The sequence below is a fragment of the Schistocerca piceifrons genome, chromosome 1, assembly GCF_021461385.2.
Source record: "Schistocerca piceifrons isolate TAMUIC-IGC-003096 chromosome 1, iqSchPice1.1, whole genome shotgun sequence".
NCBI lineage: Eukaryota > Metazoa > Arthropoda > Insecta > Orthoptera > Acrididae > Schistocerca > Schistocerca piceifrons.
Genome location: NC_060138.1, coordinates 859,492,040 through 859,514,010, shown reverse-complemented (window position 1 = coordinate 859,514,010; position 21,971 = coordinate 859,492,040). Strand labels below are relative to the sequence as shown.

At 38.8% G+C, this 21,971-nt stretch overlaps 1 protein-coding gene across 1 annotated transcript in view; it reads right to left on the bottom strand.

Annotated features, from left to right (window-relative positions):
- Positions 1–1,769: 1,769 nt before the first annotated feature.
- Positions 1,770–21,971, bottom strand: part of LOC124791809 (C-factor-like) — a 54,592-nt gene continuing 34,390 nt past the window's right edge. Inside the window, exon 5 of the mRNA XM_047257889.1 lies at positions 1,770–3,124. Within this exon, the coding sequence (XP_047113845.1) occupies positions 2,900–3,124 (225 nt within the window). The 3' untranslated portion in view covers positions 1,770–2,899. The remainder of the gene's footprint in view (positions 3,125–21,971) is intronic.

The following is a 21,971-nucleotide window of genomic DNA, read 5'->3' as shown; positions in this document are numbered from 1 at the left end:
GGTCCCTCTCTAACTGGCTGTCCAGGTCGGTTGAGGTTGTGGGAAGAAGTCAAGAGCACACCACCATGCCTAGTAATGCAATACAGTGTTCAGACCAATGTAAAGGTTGCTCTACGGCATAACAAATGCAGCATAAAAGTGCTTCAATGGCAGGTGGCCTTAGCAGTTAAGCTCCTGACACAGCCCAATTTAACTGACTCTGCACTTGCCAGTACTCCCCATTGTATGACTAAGTTTCATTGCAACAGAAGAATTGTACTCTTACTGAGACACAAGTTCATAAACTAACAAATAACTAAAAAATTTAGTATTACTGTCCCTGTCTGAAAACACTCTACTGTATGATATGATGTCCACACTACTCTAGTAACAATACTCTTTGCAGCCAAAGATGTAAGAAAATTGTATTGTCACCACAGTGACTGAAAGATATGCCACTACATCTCAATAGTATACATCACAGATTACAGCTGGACCTGGTGATAAAGTGTGCACTTGGAAAGATTGTGGGATCTAGCCCTGATTGGACCAAAGATTTTTCTGTCTGTCTTTTAACCTAGCATTCATCTCCCAATGATGCGATAAGTAAATAAATAAATAAATATTCCAAAAATGACACATGCTTCAGGTTCCAATTTAAACTGTAGACCCCCTTGCTGCAGTGGAATAATGGGGTTAGGTTAGCTGAAAGACCAGCAATTGAGCCACATGAAATTATCATCATCATCATCACCACCACGATCATCATGATGTATTACTGGTCTTGACATATAGAAATCCACATGTCATGTAATACACATTTAGCTGTACAACTTCAATAAACAGTGGCAGATCATGTATTTGTGTCAGAAAAGGATGATAGCTTTAAGCCATACTTTACTTTCTTACAGTTAATGATGATAGATACCATGAAATGCCAAAAAACTAACTAACATAGTTTGACACTGGGACAAAATCAATCACATTGTATGTGTACTGATCAACTAAGAGTAGAGGAGGATCCTCTTTAAACTAATAAATGATCTGTACAAAATCTCGTCCTCCAAAATCAACAAAATTTCATGTGGAGGCAAATACACATAAAATATAGATGAAACAGCAGCACAATCTTAAACATACTGCATAGCTTTGGCATGTTGGTCAACACAACACAGTGCAATAAGGATAATAAATCACACACAAAACGGCTACAAATATGACAGGAACAACCACCGTGTTTCAGCAAAATACCTTTGTGCCTCACATCATTGTGACACAAATTAAAGTAAAAAAGCTTGTTTGGAAAGATTTGCTACACTGGAGTCATGTTTTTATTTTATTATTGCATTGAAATCCAGATTTTTCAAAGGGTGTAAGGAAATGAAAGTAAGGATAAATCGTGCATTGACAAAAAATCATACACAGCAATTTTTCTAAGCTCTCTTAACTGTTGAACCTATTTTTCTAGAAGGTGTGTCAAGAGTACACACTCTATTAGTGATGTCCAATGAAAGCAAGTCAATAACTGCAGGTAAGAAAAGCTCTCAAATATCTTAGTTTCATAGTGAATCGAAGTCCCTAAAAAATTTATCATTTACAAAAATATATGCTTTTTGCAAAAGTAAATGTGTGACTATATATAAAAATAAAACAATTAACAACATAGTGATACACAATTCTGAAAACTGAAACAAGTGACCTGATATTTCACAGAACAAAATCATGTATCTATTGCATGTTTGTGTGTTGTTTGTTAAGTATTTACCTGTTATTCTTTAAAAAATTATGTATATGTAAAGTATTTCAACATAACTTTTATTTACACATCATTCATATTTTTGAAACAAACTGACAAAATGTATACTACAGAAATCAATTGGTTGAAGGTACTTAAGTAATAAACCACTACAAAACACCACATTGCGTAACTGAACTACTGCTTTACAGCTGAACAGAATACTTCAAGCTTTTATCCCACTTCATTTGTGCTGTCATGTTCTGATAAATCACAAGCATTAACTACCTTTTATGTGGATAAAACCACTGTGTTGATAGTAACTTATATGCTTCATTCAATGTATAAGTCACGATCAATATTTTATTTTCCCCTTAAAAATGAAGGTATTTCCTCCTTACATACTTTTTCTTCATTGTTTTTTATTTTGTACCATAACAAGAATTCATTTGGCGTAAAATATTTCAGATGAAAATTACTACTGAGATAACATTAGAAATTGTATTTTATTTAACTGTTACTTTCATGTGTTAGTATTTGGCCATATCTATTTATGGGTCATATAGGGTTGCCAAATGTAAAGCTTTAGAATTTGCCTCAATGTGTTTTTTTATTCATATGAATATCAACATAATACATTTGTTTTATTTTTGATAAAGCATGAGTGATTTGATCAACCAACCAAGGGGAAAAGAGGGTGGGGAGGGGGGGGAGGGGAAGAAAAGGCAGCTGATATCTGGCGTGCAGCTTCAGCATAGCTTTAAGGCACTAAACAGCCCTGTTGTTGAAAGCTGATTAAGATAAAAGTGTTGAAAATACATTACAATGTCACATTGTTTATGGACAGAAAGTGATAATGGCCCATGGCTTTTTTTTAGTTAATGTAAAACATTGTTAGGGAATGTTAATAAAAGTACTACAAAATGTTGGAAGGAAAACCAAATGCATGAGGAGAGGGAGGATAGAGGTTGTTTCACTACAACTGAAAAGCACACAGAGGAGGAAAGGTATTACTCTTCAGGAAAGCTGAAAATAAAGCATGAAATGTGCAATGAAATCAGAATGAATCAAAATCCCAACATTTCTGGGGTGAGAGCTATAGACAAAAATATAGAAGACAATGATTACAGAAAAAGTTTTATATAGCCAGAAATATTTGCCATGAAACCATTTTGAAAGCATTCGTTACCATGGCAAAACAGAGCCATCATACTGGAGGAATGCTCCTTGATGCTCCTTGCCCAATTTGAAGAGTGTTTTCACTATCTCTGCAGCACTAAATTCTACAGTAAGATCAGCCTCTTTTCCTCCCATATCAGTCTTGACCCAACCAGGATGTAAGGTCATTACAAGTATGCCATCAGCAGCTAATTCATGGCTAATAGAACGTGTTGATGTGTTCAAAGCAGCCTGAAAACAAAACAAAAGAAAGCAATTTAACTGGACAGTTCTCAGTAACTTTAAAATTGATGTTGGAAAACATGGGGTTGGACAAAAATATGGAGACACCACAAGAAATGCATGCTTGAACATAAATGCAGAAGTTGACAGGTTGCACTCTTATATTTGAACATGAACAGTACCTGTCCAATGTCCTAAATACATTGCAAGTGTCAGTCATGATCAGAGCAGTGTTCTGAGTCATTGTAAGTGCACTATGTTAGAGCTAAGTGAATTCGAATTCAGGCAAATTATTGGTGCTTGTAAGGTGGGTGGGTCTGTAGCCACAGTAGATGAAGCTTTATACTTTATATGGCAAAAGTGGAAAAACATCATACATACATACATTAATCCTTGTTCTGTAAGTCATGAATACAGCATTTCGTAATGATGTGGAACGTGTCAATTTAACATAAGTTTCCTTTACACAAAATAATTAATTAATTAATTTATTAGCTACTTCATATCTAAGAATTCATCTATTGAGTAGAAGGAGTTGTCATTCAGAATTTCTTTTAATTTGCTTTTAAATGTTGGTTGGCTATCTGTCAGACTTTCAATACTATTTGGCAAATGACCAAAGATTTTTGTGGCAGCATAAATCACCCCTTTCTGTGCCAAAGTGAGATTTAATCCAGAATAGTGAATATCGTCCTTTCTTCTAGTGTTGTAGCTATGCACTTTGCTGTTATTTCTGAATTGGGATGGGTTATTAATAACAAATTTCATAAGTGAATATTTGTATTGTGTAGGTACTGTGAATATCCCGAGTTCCTTAAATAAATGTCTGCAAGGTGATCTTGGGTGGGCTCCAGCAATTATTCCCACATCACTTCATTAAATTCTAAACTATCCAAAATGACTTATGCGATGAGGATTATATGGAACAACACAAGTCCTGAAACAGTTAGAGCAGTGTATTACTCTTGCATACACTCCCTATTAAGATATGGCATCATATTCTGGGGAAATTCTCCTCATTGCATAACCACATTCCGGAAACAAAAAAAGATTGTGAGGGTAATGAAAAATGCCAACAGCTGAAAATCATGCAAACCATTCTTTAAAGAACTGGGGATTCTACCCCTACCATGTATCTATATATTAGAAGTTGTAATATTCCTAAAAAAAAGCATGCTAAAAAGTGGAAATGTATTTATTCAAAATAAATCTGTACATGAACACTATACAAGGGCAAATAGTGACATACACAGACATCATTGTTATACCACACTGTGCAAGAAAGGTGTATATCACTCAGGTTCACATTTGTTTAATAAGCTGCCAAGTAACCTAAAGGCCATAAACAAAATCCATAGCTTTAAAAAATCTGTAACATCATATCTCTTGGAAAACTGTTTTTACTCAGTAACACAGTATCTTGAAAAATAAGTTGGTTGTAACAATATAAAAATGTAATGTAACAATATAGCAATATAAAAATGTAACAATTTATAAATGTAATGTATACACCAATGTAACAGTATATTAATGTAATACCATTTTGTCCAACATCTAAGGTATGGTATATGTACCACAAAGATTCAGGATGTAAATAAATAAATAAATAAAAATAAATAAAATGCTTTTGTGAAATTAATACTTTCTCTCTTAATGACGAATTACCCCAAAATACGATGCCTTATGAAAGCAGTGAATGAAAATAGACATAGTAGGCTAATTTACTGATATGTTTATCACCAAAATTTGCAATAGCCCTAATAGCATAACTAGCTGAACCTAACCATTTCAGCAGATCACTGATGTGTTTCTTCCAATTCAATTTCTCATCAATGCACACACCCAGAAATTTTGAGTATTCTACCTTAGCAACAGACTTCTGTTCATAGTCTATAATTATCAATGGTGTTATGCCATTTACTGTACAGAATTGTATAAACTGTGTTTTCTCAAAATTTAGTGACAGTCCATTTGCAGAGAACCACTTAATAATTTTCTGAAAGGCATTATTTGCAATTTCCTCAGCTGATTCTTGCTTCTTTGGTGTGATGACTATACTTGTATCATCAGCAAAAAGAACTAACTTTGCATCTTCATGAAAATAGAGTGGCAAGTCGTTAATATACAGGGTGTTACAAAAAGGTATGGCCAAACTTTCAGGAAACATTCCTCACACACAAAGAAAGAAAATATGTTATGTGGACACATGTCCGGAAACGCTTACTTTCCATCTTAGAGCTCATTTTATTACTTCTCTTTAAATCATAGTAATCATGGAATGGAAACACACAGCAACAGAACGTACCAGTGTGACTTCAAACACTTTGTTAGAGGAAATGTTCAAAATGTCCTCCGTTAGCGAGGATACATGCATCCACCCACCGTCGCATGGAATCCTTATGCGCCGATGCAGCCCTGGAGAATGGCGTATTGTATCACAGCCGTCCACAATACGAGCACGAAGAGCCTCTACATTTGGTACCGGGGTTGCGTAGACAAGAGCTTTCAAAAGCCCCCATAAATGAAAGTGAAGAGGGTTGAGGTCAGGAGAGCGTGGAGGCCATGGAATTGGTCCGCCTCTACCAATCCATCGGTCACCGAATCTGTTGTTGAGAAGTGTACGAACACTTCGACTGAAATGTGCAGGAGCTCCATCGTGCATGAACCACATGTTGTGTCGTACTTGTAAAGGCACATGTTCTAGCAGCACAGGTAGAGTATCCTGTATAAAATCATGATAACATGCTCCATTGAGAGTAGGTGGAGGAACATAGGGCCCAATCAAGACATCACCAACAATGCCTGCCCAGACGTTCACAGAAGATCTGTGTTGATGACATGATTGCACAATTGCGTGCGGATTCTCGTCAGCCCACACATGTTCATTGTGAAAATTGTGGCGGTGAATCGAGGAAGTACAGTACATACTGATGAAACTAAAATGAGCTCTAACGTGGAAATTAAGCGTTTCCGGACACATGTCCACATAACATCTTTTCTTTATTCGTGTGTGAGGAATGTTTCCTGAAAGTTTGGCCATACCTTTTTGTAACACCCTGTATATTAAGAACAATAAGGGACCCAAGACTGAACCCTGTGGTAACCATTCTTGATACCGCCTCAGTTAGAGGACTCTGCTGGTTTTTGTAGACTATTTGTACTGTTAATTTCAACCTTCTGCATTCTTCCAGTTAAGTATGAATTAAACCATTTGTGCACTGTCCCACTCATACCACAATATTTAAGCTTATCTAGAAGAATTGCATGATTTACACAATGAAAAGCCTTTGAGAGATCACGAAATATCCCAATGGGTGATGGTTGGTTATTCATTGCATTTAGTATTTGATCAGTGAAAGTACTACATCACAACATAGATGAAATTGTGTGCCGAGTGACTGCGACAGACTGCTTTTGAAGAGGACTGTGATGAAAAATAAAGAGGATGACAAGTGCAAAAGTCACTGCAGAACTAAATGTTGCACTAGCAAACCCTGTTAGCACTAAAGCAACACAATGGGAACTACATGAGCTTGGAATTGCAGGGCAAGCTGGAATTCCAAAAGCATGTAACAGGAAAGATGTTGTGCCGATGCCATACAACTGGGACTTTGAAGCAAAGGAAGAAAATCAGTTGGTTGGATGAGCCTTGTTTTAGACTGTTTCCAAGTTATAGCCTAGTTTATGTCCCCAGAGTGAAACATGGTGGCCTTTTTGTGATGACATGGACGGCCATAGTGTGGTATTCCATGGATCCCATGGTTACTCTGCAAGGTCGCACTACTGCCAAGGATTATGTGACCATTTTGACTCATCAGGACTATCTCACAGCACGATGTTTGTTCCCCAATGGTGATGCTTTGTTTCAAGATGACAGTGCCTCTGTTCACACAGCTCACATAATCCGGAACTGGTTTTGTGAATACAAGGATGAGTTATTGTATCTCTCCTGGCCACCACAGTCATAAGATCAAAATATTATTGAGGCTTTATGGTCTACTTTGGAAAGACGTGTGCATGCTCGCCATCAACCTCTGTCATTGTTACCGGAACTTGTGACTGCTTTCCAGGAAGAATGGTGTAAGATTCCCTTGAAAACCATACAGGACCTGTATTTATCCATTCCAAGATGACTAGGAGCTGTTTTAAATGCCAACTGGTTTCCTATAACATAATGAGCCTGGCAACATGTTGTGCTTTTGGTGTGTTTCTGTCCACCCCTGCATAGTTATCTTCCAGACTGTAGCAATTTTTTACCTGAAGGAAGTTCATATAAAGATGAAACTGTGTGGCTACAGCTGCTTTAGACTGTGCGAGTTGCAATTGCGCGCGTGTGTGTGTGTGTGTGTGTGTGTGTGTGTGTGTGTGTGTGTGTGTGCGTGCGTGTTCTCTATTTTTGACGAAGGCCTTATGGCCCGAAAGCTTTATTTGGAACAGTCTTTTTGTTGTGCCTATCTGCGACTCAGCATCTCTGCTATATGGTGAGTAGCAACTTTCCTTTTGTGAGATTTAAAACTTTCCCGGTGTACATATTGTTCCACAAAATTTCGGAATAACTGCCAGATGTTTGTAACTTCCTGCCACAATATTTCAGTGCAGAGTCTTCTGGTCATCTTCAGTATCATATGAAGATGGCCAGAAGACTCTGCACCAAACTATTGTGGCAGGAAGTTACAAACATCCAGCAGTTCTCTCAAAATTTTGTGGAACACCTTTCCTTTTCATAATATTGTTTCATTCCATTCTGGATTTTCCAAACTTGAAGAAACTCATTCCTGAGAGAGCACGCTCTTATATTTAAATAACATCAAATGTTCTCCAAAACATATTTACATTACATTAATAAGAAAGTTGAAGAGCCTGTTGCAAAAGTGGACACAATTATTAGCATATAGCAGGATGGGAGCCTACTTTCTTTGATTCTGCAACTCCACGTCTGTAACCACAATACGATGGTGAAAATATACAACTCTCAACAATATTATTATACATTTCTGGATCTCCCGAAGGCATTTACTGCGGCTGTCTCATTAACTGACATTTAATTATAACAAATTGTACCAAGAGTGATGTGTTTGTTGAAATGCAAAACTGCCTTCAAACAGCATACTGTCATAAGCAGAAGATTATAATATTAAACAACGAAACATGACAAAATCTAATGTGGCATCTCCAAAGAGATCAGTTTCTAATTTCATTTGAATGTCATTATAGTGTACTCATTTTAGTCCCTCATGGTGGAGATAGCCAACATCTAAAACTGATTGAGTATTTGCATCCATCACACCTCTGGACGTAATGAATCTGTTGAAAAGATGGATATTATGATTGTAAACATCTAAAACAGAACAAGTATTACATAACATTACTTTCCAGGCTAAATGCACCAGTTTTTGGAATGTGGATAATTTAATTCACACCAAAGAACAAGTAACAATAAAAACATGTAATTTACCATTGCAAACAAATCCTGAGGAAATGACAACTATTCGGTCAGCTTGAAAAGTCACAATATCTTTATTAACTGATCACCATAAAAAGAGCTGCACCCAGGACACAACCAATCCACTGCAAACAGGTAGATACGTTGCACACCGTCAACTGTGCCAATATTCCCTTTGCACAGTTGGCTGCACATTCGGGGAGCATGGGTGATGCCATGACATTATACCCATTTTTTAATACAAGAAGGCTGCAAATGGCTATTCCAGCCAATATAAAAGTGGATAGTGTCACCAGAGCATCACAAGAATGTGCACGATGCCTAGACTACACGTTTGACAGCAGGATGCCAGCTAGATGAGTTCAAGAGTGGACAAATCATGTAGTGTGGTTAATATAGTGCTGTCTTCTAGCCTTATGTGACATCTAGGAGTTTTTCAAGTAGAGAGCTTGCTGCTGTTATCTTTGTTTTCAAGCAATATATACCCATACCCAAATGCTTTATACATCATTGAGACATTTCCTTTATCATGGGAGCTTAAAATTTTATGAATAAATTAAACACTCTCAACTATAAAGTTCCACAGTATGGCATAGTCAATATATCTCTTTAGACGCATTTTTTAATATGTTCAGGTTTCTACTACCCTTCAGAACATATGTATTTAAAAGTCAGCCTCTTTCAAACATATCTAGTACTTTGTGTGCTCATTCATTTAAATGAAGAGCTACTCTTCAACTAAGTTATTTTGATTTCATTACATGATTACATGTGTTGATGATGGAAGAATGTAAATGAATCTATAGCAATGTTTCTGTATGTTCTTGTTTGCCTGAGCGGTGGTGGGTCCATTACAGTTTCTCTGCCAGAGAGCTTCTGTATTGTCTCAGCATGCAGGATGGTTATAATTATGTGAATACCAAAAATATGATTTCTGGGCTTCTGAGAAATGATGTAGCTTGCTTTAGGCTAGTGCTCATCTAAGCAGAAGACAATGTATCAATAGTGAAATAATAGTTCTTAACTGGGATCAACATATCTTATGCTATTTACCAATAGTAGTGTTTCAAAACTCTTATTTCCCTAAGCTACAAAACTTGTTCTTCAAAGATCATTCCCTGGAACAGTATTTCATTGCCCAGCTTTCACTGCAGCACAGGGCATTTCTGTAGAGCTACATACGCACTGAAGTAGCTTATTGTAAAATGACAGGTGAGACTTATTGGCAACAAAAAAATAAGGTATTTGATTTTGCATTTCACTCAGGACTCAACAACCATTCATTGATCTGTGGCAATATCTTTCACTTTACAAACTGACGTAAATATTGACATCTTGCTTTTCCTGTTGTCAACATATCCATTAGCTGACCACACACTCAATTCAATTGTTGGTTGTTTTGACACCCACCACTTTCTCTGCTCTGTGGCTGCTGACAGTGTCATGATAAAGACCAATATGGGGTTTTCGACTGTTTTCCTCATTGCATCAAAGATCTGCAGAAAATAAATTGTTGTATACTATTTAGCATTAACTGTCCTTTGGTCCTCTAAAGAAATGGTCACAACGTGTTCAGTGTGTAACTGAGCACTGAGTGATCATTTCCTTGGAAGTGTTTTGTGAATGAACTGCTTTGGTTGGTTTTGGTTAATTTTGGTACACCCAAGCAGTTGACTGCTACTTACTTTCTGGATCATAGGAAGACATCCCCTGTTTCGATAATGCACAAGATTTTGAATTTCCTTGGAAGAATTTTTTGAACATTTCCTTACCCCAATTGGGAAGATACTGTTTTTGAGCTTCGCAAAAAACTGTGAAGGATACACTGGGAACAGGTATTTTTTTACCATTACAACAAATGTACTACAGCCTTCAATATGCTTAAGAAAGCCTTTATTTCATGGTAGGTAATATTCCACACCTATTTTCTGGAATGACAATGGATTTTCGTCAACCTTAACGAAATCCATCACTGACAGAAACATGACCATAAAAACGCTTTGCACACCAATTATAAACACTTTTTTACTCAAAGTGATCAATTACAAAAAACGTGCTATTAAGTGAGGTCTCGGCTAAAGTACACTTATGGTGTCTGTGACTCTCACATCGCATGCCAATGTTAGCATTTTGTTGATGTCAGTTATAGACAACTGAGTGATAGGACATGGTAGCTAATGAGACTGCTGAATCTAATGATAATCTTCCAGTGGAAGATATGAAATGAGTGCATTTATTTTCACTATGGAGAATGGAAGAAAGCTAAATGGTCTGACAGACTGCCCGATAGTGTAGCCTGAGACCTGTGTTAGAATGAAATATGACAATTTGGTTGTGTGAGTAGGTGTAAAAACCTAGATGTGCTGGTAGGCTGACTTATAGGAAACCCAAGGCCTAGGTTAGGCTGGAATGTGGCAATTCGATTGTGAGCTGGTGAAGCGAACAAATTTCAACACAGATGTTTGAGTACCGTAATATATTGACGTGTAGTGTAGCCCAAGATATACGTTCATTATTGCAATAAACCATTTGGGATAAATTCTAGAGTATGATTCCATCTGTCAGCTTTGACCACTGACATCACACCGGACATAAAGGTGCAACACACACAAAATTTCAAAATGGTGAATGTGGCACAAAAAGTAATCACAAATTACAGAAGTGCTGAAATTCTTAATACTAAATACACAAATTAATGGGACACCCACAGAAAAGTGGAGTTCTGAGTGGGGAGGAACTAAGGGTTAAATTCTAGTGTGTGATTCCAATTCTCAGCTTTGAGCTATGACATCCTAAGTTTATGATGTGAAAGCTGTAAGCAGTTTGATATTAAATGTTACCTGTGGTTGTCTTAATAACTAGCATAAATTATGCTGTTTATTCAAAATATGTCACGATTTCCAAGGTGTGGTTAGCAGGAATCTAAGAGCACAGCTTAAATTGTTGTGTGTGAAACAAGTAGCAATCACATTTATAATTTGGGTTCTTGTAAATATTTGACTGTTTTTCCCAAATGTGGTATAACTCCTTTTAGGATTTATTTTTTGTCAGCTCTGTCTACTCAGTTCAAGTGGTCCATTCCACATTTTATTACTTTTCATAAGTTCTTATTAGATGTGTAGTGTGATTTATTTTAGGTTTTAATTTTTTTGGTATCACTCTGTGTACTTGAGCTATATAGCTCAATTCTAGTTGTCAATTCCATGTTTCATACTTTTTTGTAATTTTTAGCTACATCTTGTTACTGTCTGTTGTGTTTCCTACATTTTACTATTACTGTTACTTCGAGGTTCTTACAGTATGTGTTACTTTTCGATAAGTTCTAGCATACAATTGCACCCATAAGTTTATCGCACACTAGAATTGACCCCTATTAGTTTACCTTACTTCCATTTTGCTGAAAATTTTGACAATGTGGTTAAATTCTAATCTAATAGAACAAAATACCAGCCAACTTTATTTATGAACCACACGAAATTATGAATGGGCTTTCTCCTTGGCTATTGATAATCAATTCAAGATTCAATGTATTTAGTTCCCATCATTCATTAATTGCTACCCACATAAGCATACAATGTGGCAGCCGAGGACAGTGTAAATGCTCTTTTAACCTAAATTTTATTAAAAAAGAATACTTAAAACTATGTGAATACAAAAACTGAAAGAGTTTATGTGAAATCTTTGATAACTAATTAACACAGAGTTAAGAGAATTTAGGGTCCTATGTAGACAAATAATAAAATGTTATGACTTTTGAAGAATTTAATAGGAGAAAACTTCTTGATTCTTCTGTGTGTTATTATGTACCTGTAACAAAAATTACAAGGGTGGTTTGAAAGGTTCTTAGAATCATCACGAGAGGTCAGTGCTAGTGCAATGAGTTGTTCATGTGATACTCATTGGACTGTTGCCTGTAAAAACGTGCCATGTCATTGCTCTTGGAAGAGAGCTGTGGCAGTGATGTGGCTCTGTTGTTGTTCCCACGTAGTGATTTGCGAAGATGGAAAAAAAATCAAGATTCAAGCAGCGATTGAGAACTTTGTAAAGAAAGGTATGAAAGCAGAGGACATCCATGCTGATTTCCAGAATATACTGCTCCTTCATATTCAACTGTTGCCAAGGGGACAAATGAATTTAAATTTTGTTGGGAGAGCTTAGATGATGATCTGTGCAGTGGTTGGCCAAGATGTGTCACTACCCCAGATATCATTGCAAAAGTGCACAAAATGGTCATGGAGGATGGCCGATTGAAAGTGTGTGAAATTGCTCATGCTTGCCAGATGTCATCTGAGAGGGTATACCATATTTTAACTGAAGAATTAGAAATGAAAAAATTATCTGCAAGATGGGTGCCACAACTCTTGACACTGGATCAAAAACGCATGTGAATGGATGCATCGGAACAATGTTTGACATGTTTTAGGAGAAACATACAAGATTTTTTGCACCGGTTTGTGAACATAGATGAAACTTGGGTACACTACTATACCCCAGAGACAAAACAACAGTCAAAGCAGTGGAAACATGCTGATTCTCCACCACCAAAGAAAGCAAAGACAATTCCTTCAGCGGGAAATGTCATGGCATCAGTGTTCTGGGATGCAAAGGGGATTCTGTTGGTAGATTATCTCCCCACTGGGCAAACAATTACTGGAGAATACTATGCTAAGCTCCTGGACAAATTGCAACAAAAGATGCTTGAAAAAAGACCAATTTTAGGAAGGAAGAAAGTCATCTTCCAATCAAGACAATATGCGCCCACATGCATGTGCTGTCACCATGGCAAAATTACACGAACTAAGGTATTAATTGTTGCCACACCCACCTTATTCGCCTGATATGGCTCCATCAGACTTCCATCTCTTGTCAAAACTGAAAAGTTTTCTTGGTGGATGAAGATTCACTTCAAACAAAGAACTGATAGCCAGAGCTGACAACTATTTTGCAGGCCTGGAGGAAAGTCAATTTCGAGATGGGGTCAAGGCACTGGAATATTGGTGGACCAAGTGCATTAAACCACACGGAGACTACATTGTAAAATAAAGAAAAGTTTTAGTGATGTAGGTACTTTTTTACTATCCATTCCGAGGACTTTTCAAACAACCCTCATATCTTTGAAGTCATTAAAGATACACAGTCTTACATTAGTGGTGTGTTAATGGATTTTTTTGATTTTTGGAGAGAAATTGATTTATTTGTCTACATCAATGTTATCCCCTTCAAAATAGTCTGCAATAGATACTATACATTCATCGCAGTACTTGTTCTAATCTCCCAAAACGCTTCTGGAAGTCGACCTTAGATAAAACTTTCCGCTCTTTTTGTGACAGGTTTTTTAACCTCATTCATGTTTATAGGAAGATGGTTCTTTACAGTTTTCTTTATTTTCTGGAACAGAAAAAAGGTGCATGGGACACTGTCTGGTGAATATTGAGTTTTCAAATGCCATGGATAATGTCCCCACAAACCTGTGCATTTTTTTCAGACTCATGCATGCAAATGGTGTTGTATTTGAAAGTAGTACTCCTTACTAGCCATTCATCCTTGTGGTAAGAACTCATAATGCACTATGCCTTTAAAACTGAAGAACACAGTGAGCATACCTTCACATTCATCTGCAAAACATTGGAATCAGTTTCATGACATCAGTAAGCTGACAAGCCAAAATCATTAGCAATTTCTCTGATTGTGGTTCAGTGAGTGTTCATAACCTTTTCTTTCACTTTTCCCACAATTTCGATGTTTGATGATGTTTCCTGGGTGTTTGTCATCTTCAATGTCCACACAGCCTTTTTTGAAACACTTATACCACTTGTAAATCCTTGTTTAGTCATAACAAACTCACCAAAAACAATACTTGACACTTCTAAAATTTTGCAGCATTTTTTCAGTTCTTACAGCAAAAATTAATATAAATTTTCTGATTAATTTTCATGTAAAGTAAATAATCGCTGTTTAAGATGCTTCCAGTGGATTAAATATCTGTATGGCTAAGTCTGCAGAGATCAATAGAAGGCCTTACAAATCAGATATATGATGAAATTGCTATGAATAATTATGTCATCCAAAAAGAGATATCTGATCAAACTGAATTAGTATATAAGGAATTTCCGAAATCAATTAAGGAAAGTATAGCAGGATATGTACGTAACAACTGTTTTGATAGTGGAAATTTGCAAACCATGGGTGAGAGATCAACACCGCACTTTCCTTATGGAGTAATGCCACTGTTGTTCCATGAAACTCATAGCTGAAGAGCTGTAATCAATACAAATGTCATCAAACATAGAGGAATAGATATCATAGGTCCCAAAGGCTTCATATGACCACTGATTACAATTGGAAAAGAGGTCAAATTCAGCACAGATCCCTGTGAGACCCCATTCTTCTGTGTACGACATGAGGAGTACTGTGGGATGCAGCAACATGAACACAATATGACAAGTGGGAGTGAAAGCTCCAGTTAAAGATTGGAAGCAGGCCTCTGATGCCTCACCCTTACAATAGGATGACGATATGGTAGCAGTATGCTAAGACAACACCTTTTCTCATATGAAAGAGGACAGTGATGTGGTGTTGCGATGCTCAGAAGCCACCTATGTAGTTCACTATATGTGAACTCAGTAGTCAGTAGTAGACTGGCCTTTCTAAAATACTTTCATTCAAGAAAACTAATTACTCTCAGTGCGTTCCTCTCATATGGGTTTTTAGCCAGTTTCAAGACTGCATCAATTGTGGCTTCCCTTCACTGGGTTGTGGAATCATGCTAATGCTAAATGCAATTATAGATTGTAAGGATTTAGCATTAGCTATCCACAGTTAAATTTTACTGCATTTGATTCTGGAAATGAGTGTTGTGGCACACAGCCAAAGTGCAGAGGAGTTTCTAGCCACACAAAGGGACATTATATCATTAAAAATATTGTGAAGTAAGTAGACATTGTTATTCTCCACTCCCTTTTGTGTATTTGCAAACTGGGGGAAATATTCTAAGATGCGGTTGCTTCAGTGGAAGTACACTGCAATATGTTTTGAGAAGTGTAGGTTCAGTAAGAACAATACCAATTGAGAAGTTGCCACTTGGCAACCAAAGGTGAAATAGAACATGGTCCTTATGGTGGCTACATATCTTTCCCAGCATTCACTTTTTGCCATTTTATAAAGTAGCATGCTCAAACACAGAGAGTCTTTTAAAAGTGGTAAGGTTGACCACTGATTTGTGATGCTTGCATTGTTGGAGCACCTGCTATGATCATCAACAGCTATAGCAGTATCCTGTTTCTCAACAGGACTGGTTAGAGGGAGGTAGTAGTTGGACCCTCAACAAGGAAAAGGGCATCATTAATTCTGTTATGAAAAACACAGATTGCTACTCACTATACAGGGTGAGTCACTAACTATTGCCACCTAGAATAACTCCAAAAGTATGATAGTAGCTGAAATGTATGTGGGACAAATGTTGCATGGGACAACAGGGGCCATAATATGACATTGGCTTTTTGTTACTAGGCGGGGTCACATCAGAGATATGAAGGTCAACTTTGCTTTTTTAAATGGAATGCTATAGTTTGGTACTTATTTTCTGATAGCAGCTATCAAGACAAATCCAATGATGTGTAAGAGTAAGGTCTTTGAAGGTCAACGAAGGTCAAAAAGGTGGCATGAACACCCGTTTACAGAAGGTGTTCAAAGTGACGACCACTAGTATCAATGCAGTGCTGCAATCTTCTTATCATGGATTGAGTGGTATTCCTTATCACATCAGCATTTATCAAAGCACATGCTCTGATGATTCTCTCTTGTATATCGTGCACATAGTAAATATTCGCCGAATATGGCATATCCATCTAACATGCCACTGACATGTAAACACCATTTGACGTTTTTGCAATACAACACTAATCGGAATGGTAAGACTAGTATCATTGAATCAAGTGCATGTGAATGATGTATTCCTTTGAAGAACAAGTCGATATGTTTCTCATTTATAGAGAATGCCAACGAAATTCAGTGAAAGCTAGAGACTTATACAATGAAAGATATCCTCAACGTACTCACCCTACACGTCATACATTTAAATATGTGTATGATAAATTGAGAACAACTGAATCTTTAATGCATCAGAAAAATATCCATCAAAGGAAAGCTACTAACAATGAAACGGAAACTGGTAGTCTTGCCACTGTGGTTCGAGTTCCTTGTGTTAGTTCACGTCAAATCGCAAAGGAATGTGGCATGAGCCAGAGTAGTGTTGTTCATGTTATGCATTGCTATAAATATCATCCTTACCATATCAGTCTCCACCAAGAATTAACTGGGACAGATTGTTGCATAGCATTGAATTTGGTGGATGGGCTCAACTTCAGATTCAGAGGCATGACACATTTATTAATTTGATTTTATTTACTGACAAGGCTACATTCATGAACCATGGAAATGTTAATTTGCATAACATACATTATTGGGCAACTGAAAATCCATGTTGGCTGTGGCAAGTTGCACACCAAAAACCGTGATCGGTGCATGTATGATGTGGGATTCTGGAGGACAGAATTATAGACCCCTATTTCATCGAAGGAAATCTTAATGGTAGGAAGTACACCACATTCCTGCAAGAAACATTAGGTCTGTTATTGGAAGAAATACCTTTAGGAACAAGGAACAGAATGTGGTATCAACATGATGGATGTCCGACACATTATTTGCTGATGGCTAGAAATGAGTTGCAGAGACAATTCCCAAATCATTGGATTGGATGTGGAGGAGATGTGTCGTGGCCGGCTCGTTTGCCAGACTTGACACCTCTAAATTTTTTCTTGTGGGGATTGATAAAAGACATTGTTAATAAAGATGTACCAACTACACCTGAAGATATGTGAGAGAGAATTGTCGGAGCATGTGCTTCGATAAGTGCTGAAGTGTTAAGATACCACTCAATGCATGATTAGAAGATTGCAGCACTGCATTGATACCAATGGTCATCACTTCAAACACCTTCTGTAAATGGACGTTCATGCCACCTTTGTGACCTTCGTTGACCTTCCAAGACCTTAGTGCTATGCATCATTGGATTCGTCTCAATAGCTGCTAGCAGAAAATAAGTACCAAACTATAGTGTCCCATAAAAAAAAGTTGACCTTCATATCTATGAAGTTGACCTCACTTAGCAAAAAAAAAAAAAAAAAAAAATGTCATATTATGGCCCCTATTGTCTCATGCGACATTTGTCCCACAAACTTTTCAGATCCTATCATACTTTCGGAGTTATTGTTGGTGGCAATAGTTAGTGACTCACCCTGTATAGAGCAGACACTGAGTTGCAGACAGGCATTACAAAAGGACTGTTAATCATTTAAGCTTCCTGACAACAGCCTTCTCCCAAAATAGAAAACACACACACATTCACAGCTCACACGACTACTGCCTCTGGCCAGCTTAGAGACACTGGTCACCATGCTACTCACCAAATAGGTATCTATCCTTTCATAACACTGTTGTTATTCCATTCTGGACTTTATTGTCTGTATCATTATTTTTTTTTATTTCTGTTGTTGTGGCAGTTGTGCCCTGTAGCACATCAAGCATTTTCCCTTGTACTGTAGCATCAAATATTAGGGTGACAATCAGCTTTCCAAAGAGCCTATTTGGGTGGTCACTCATTCTCACGTTAATGTGGAAGGAACAGTACCATCAGAAAATGAACGCTGTTGTAGATGATGTTTAAGTAACATTAATTTGGATTTTAAAAGAGTTATTCTGCTGAGGCAGTTATTCATACATTGACTGGTACACAGCATTTTTCAGTGATGAAACAACACCAATTGAGATCTTCTGTGAGTTATCCAAGGCATTTGGTTTTGTCAATTCTAATATTCTGTTAGACAAATTAGAATCTTATTGAATACAAATACAGTACACATCTGGATCAATTCTTACATCAGAAAAAGCTTGCCAGTGCCAACTATACAAGGTTATTTGTGTAATTCACAGAATGATGCCACACATTGGTACAAATTAGAGGATGTAAAATATATTTTGTTTTTCTTCAGGTAGGGCGAGTATTAATGTCATGCCATAGAAGTATTGGCAAAAGAAATTGTAAATGACATATTAATAAAAGTTAATAACTGGTTTTGCATGCATGTGGTTACTTTATACTTTCAAAAATTCTGGACAAGGAAAAATGACCGCTACTACAGTCTAATGACAGAAAAAGTGTTAACTGCACAACTCTAATATTATACCTGTGGAAGCAAAATGTCTTACTAAGTGGTAAGGCTTTTAAAGGCAGATTAAAGTTATTTCTCCCTGACCATTTCTTCTATACTGTAGAGTTAGTTTTTCCTTCTTTGTATGCATATCCATTTGTTATCACATGATTCATCTTATCTTTGTTCACTGTCACGTATAGAAGGAGTTTAGTAGTTGACAATTTTTTATATTCTCCAATCAGGATATCATATTCTGGCCCTATTTCTTTGGCCTTTTATTTTACCATCGAAGAGCAACTTAGTACCAGGATTTTGGATTTTACATAAGGTCACCCAAAGAAATAGGTTTTCTTCTCTTTGCAGCATGTAACAATTTAAGGCCTTTAGTTACGTTTCAGAGAACTCTTTTATGTGCTACTTATTCTGTCATGATATTCTGAGAAGTCAACAATAGTGGGGCTACCTTATAACCACATAATAATGGTGAACAGGTTGCAAATTTTACAAATCAAATTCTGAGAGCAAGTTTAAAATATGCACTGCTGAGAACATTCTTATATGTCGTAACAGCATTACAAGTGATTTCTGTTTGACATTTCATCTCCTATCTACTGTGTAGTCTTCAGAGAGCAGTGTATGTTGATATTTAAACTTGCAGTCTGTATCTGCAGGACACTACTCCGACTCACGTAGAGTTTCAGCTGGTCACTTTCGAAGTAGGTCACTTTTGCCCATGGGCACAACCTCATTATCATGTATGAACAAAGCAACATTTCTGAAACACAGCAGAAGCTTGGTAATAAACTGTTGCTTGGATGTGTGGGAGTGACAAGTCGATAGTCAACAAGACACTGAGAGATTCTCTTTACGAGCGGGGTTCTTTGGAGGACACGAGGAGTGTTCGTTTTCCCGCGTTAACGTATGTATCAAGTGTGTTTTGTGCGGTACAATAAAGGTGGTCGTTTACAGTATAAATTCCACACAAGTGTTTTCCTTTATGTAGTGAAATTACCCCTACAATAGTGGTGACCCCGTATCTAAGCAGTGTGACAGTAGGCAAGTTTCTTGAGATATTTTCCGCGACGTCTCGTATCGACATGTCGTCTGCACAGAACCTCTTCCGCGACATCGACGGCGTCATCCAAAACATCAAAAAGGAGCTCGACATGATGCAGCAAAACCCTCAGTTCACAGTGCCACGGACGCCTACATCTCAAACCGACTTCGCCCACGACGTTACGTTTCCAACCGCGCCGCGTGTGCCGGCGGGTCACGCGCCGCCGCCGCAGGACATTGCCTCGCACAACCAGCGCGCAGGACACGCCGATATCAGACCCAAAGTGCTCCCGTCTTCATCACCCGCGTCGGTACCGCTCCCACGAGTTTCGCACTTTCCGTTCACCAGTGATCGTGGGCCACCCATGTCGCGGTTACAAATTCGACCCCCACCTTTCGTCCCCGAGCGTCTGGAAATTTGGTTCGCTATTATGGAGAACATTTTCGTGCAGCAACAAATAGTCAACGATTTTGAACAGTTCACGCTAGTGATATGCAACCTGGACCAACGTGCGTCGTCAGTGGTATCTGATATAATTATGCAACCCCCACCACAACAAGCCTACGCCACTCTCAAGACGGCTTTAATTTCGCGTTGTATAAAACCTGTGGATCAGCGGATATCACAGCTCCTGTACCACGAGAAATGCGGTGACAGGTCACCTTCAGACTTTTACCGGCATTTACGTGCTATGGTGGACCCTTCCGTGTTCTCACACATTACTTTTGCACATATGGCAACAGCAGTTACCTCCGCAGGTGGGCTTAACCTTAATTGCTTACGAGGGCCGGCCATTAAGCGAGTTGCTGCAAGTAGCCGATAGAGCGCACTCCCTGTTCGACTCGTGCGCCACAGTGGCCGCCGCCGCAACCACCTCGGCCAACGACACCAGCCGAGCACGGCCGGAGCCGGTCGACGCGGCACCTCCAGCTTGTGCTGCCACGACCGCACGACGAGCGCCGGACGCGACCGAAGATTTCCAATCTCTCCGCGCTGCCATCGATCAGCCCAGCTGCAGCGGCTAGAGCCATGCGACGTTGCGGCGGCTGACACACACACGCGTCGTCGCCAGCCGACGCGACCGCCGCGTCACGCCAACAACGGCACCGGTTATTGCTGGTTCCACCAGCGCTTCGGCGCGCAAGCTACGAAGTGTACGACGCCGTGCTCACACCCAAACGCATCCCACAGCCTGCTTTAGGCGCAGCCGACCGTGACAACAAGCAACTGCGCCTAAACTCACAGACGCATGGAAGGGGAACACCCCCATTTCAGCACGAGCCTACGTTATGTGGATCGACTTCTCCCACAGCTGTAAGGTACGCTGCTTCACAAAGACTTTTCGTTCCTGATCGCTCTACAGGATGGATGTTCTTGGTCGACACCGGCTCAGATGTCAGCACTCTGCCTGCAAATTTCTTCCCTTCAGATAAACGCACTGAAGAGACCACTTTGAAAGCAGTCAACGACTCAGTCATCCACACATATGGACAGAAAACACTGCCAGTGGACATTGGGCTACCAGAAGAATGCAACTGGACCTTCGTTATGGCCGATATCGATCAACCTATACTAGGTGCTGATTTCCTGGCAAAACATGCATTGTCCGTAGACTTACACAAGTCACAACTCGTCCATTCTGTCAATGGATTTGTTATTCCGGGAATACAAGGACGTCCGACTTCTCATGCAGGCCAAAGGGTAGATAACCTCAGTGCACCCACCTGGGAGGACACCATAGCAACGAAGGAAGCTGACCGGCACATGGCTCAAACGACATCAAAACACTTAATGACACAACACAGGCTCCTGCTGTTTCAACCACAAAGGCGACACCCAAACCACAACAGGGAACAAGAAAGAGCAGGGCGAAGCATGAGACGGTGCACCACATCCGGACAACTCCAGGCCCACCAGTCTCCTCACGTGTTCGCAGGCTTGCACCTGATCGCTTGCGGGAAACCAAGGCCATTTTCAACGAGATGCTACAGGAAGGAACTATACAGCCATCCAACAGTCCGTGGTCCTCTCCTCTGCATCTTGCCCGTAAAAAGAATGGGTCATTGCGCCCGTGCGGTGATTATCGAGCTTTGAACGCCCGAACTGTTCCAGACAGATACCCTGTGCCACATATACAGGATTTCA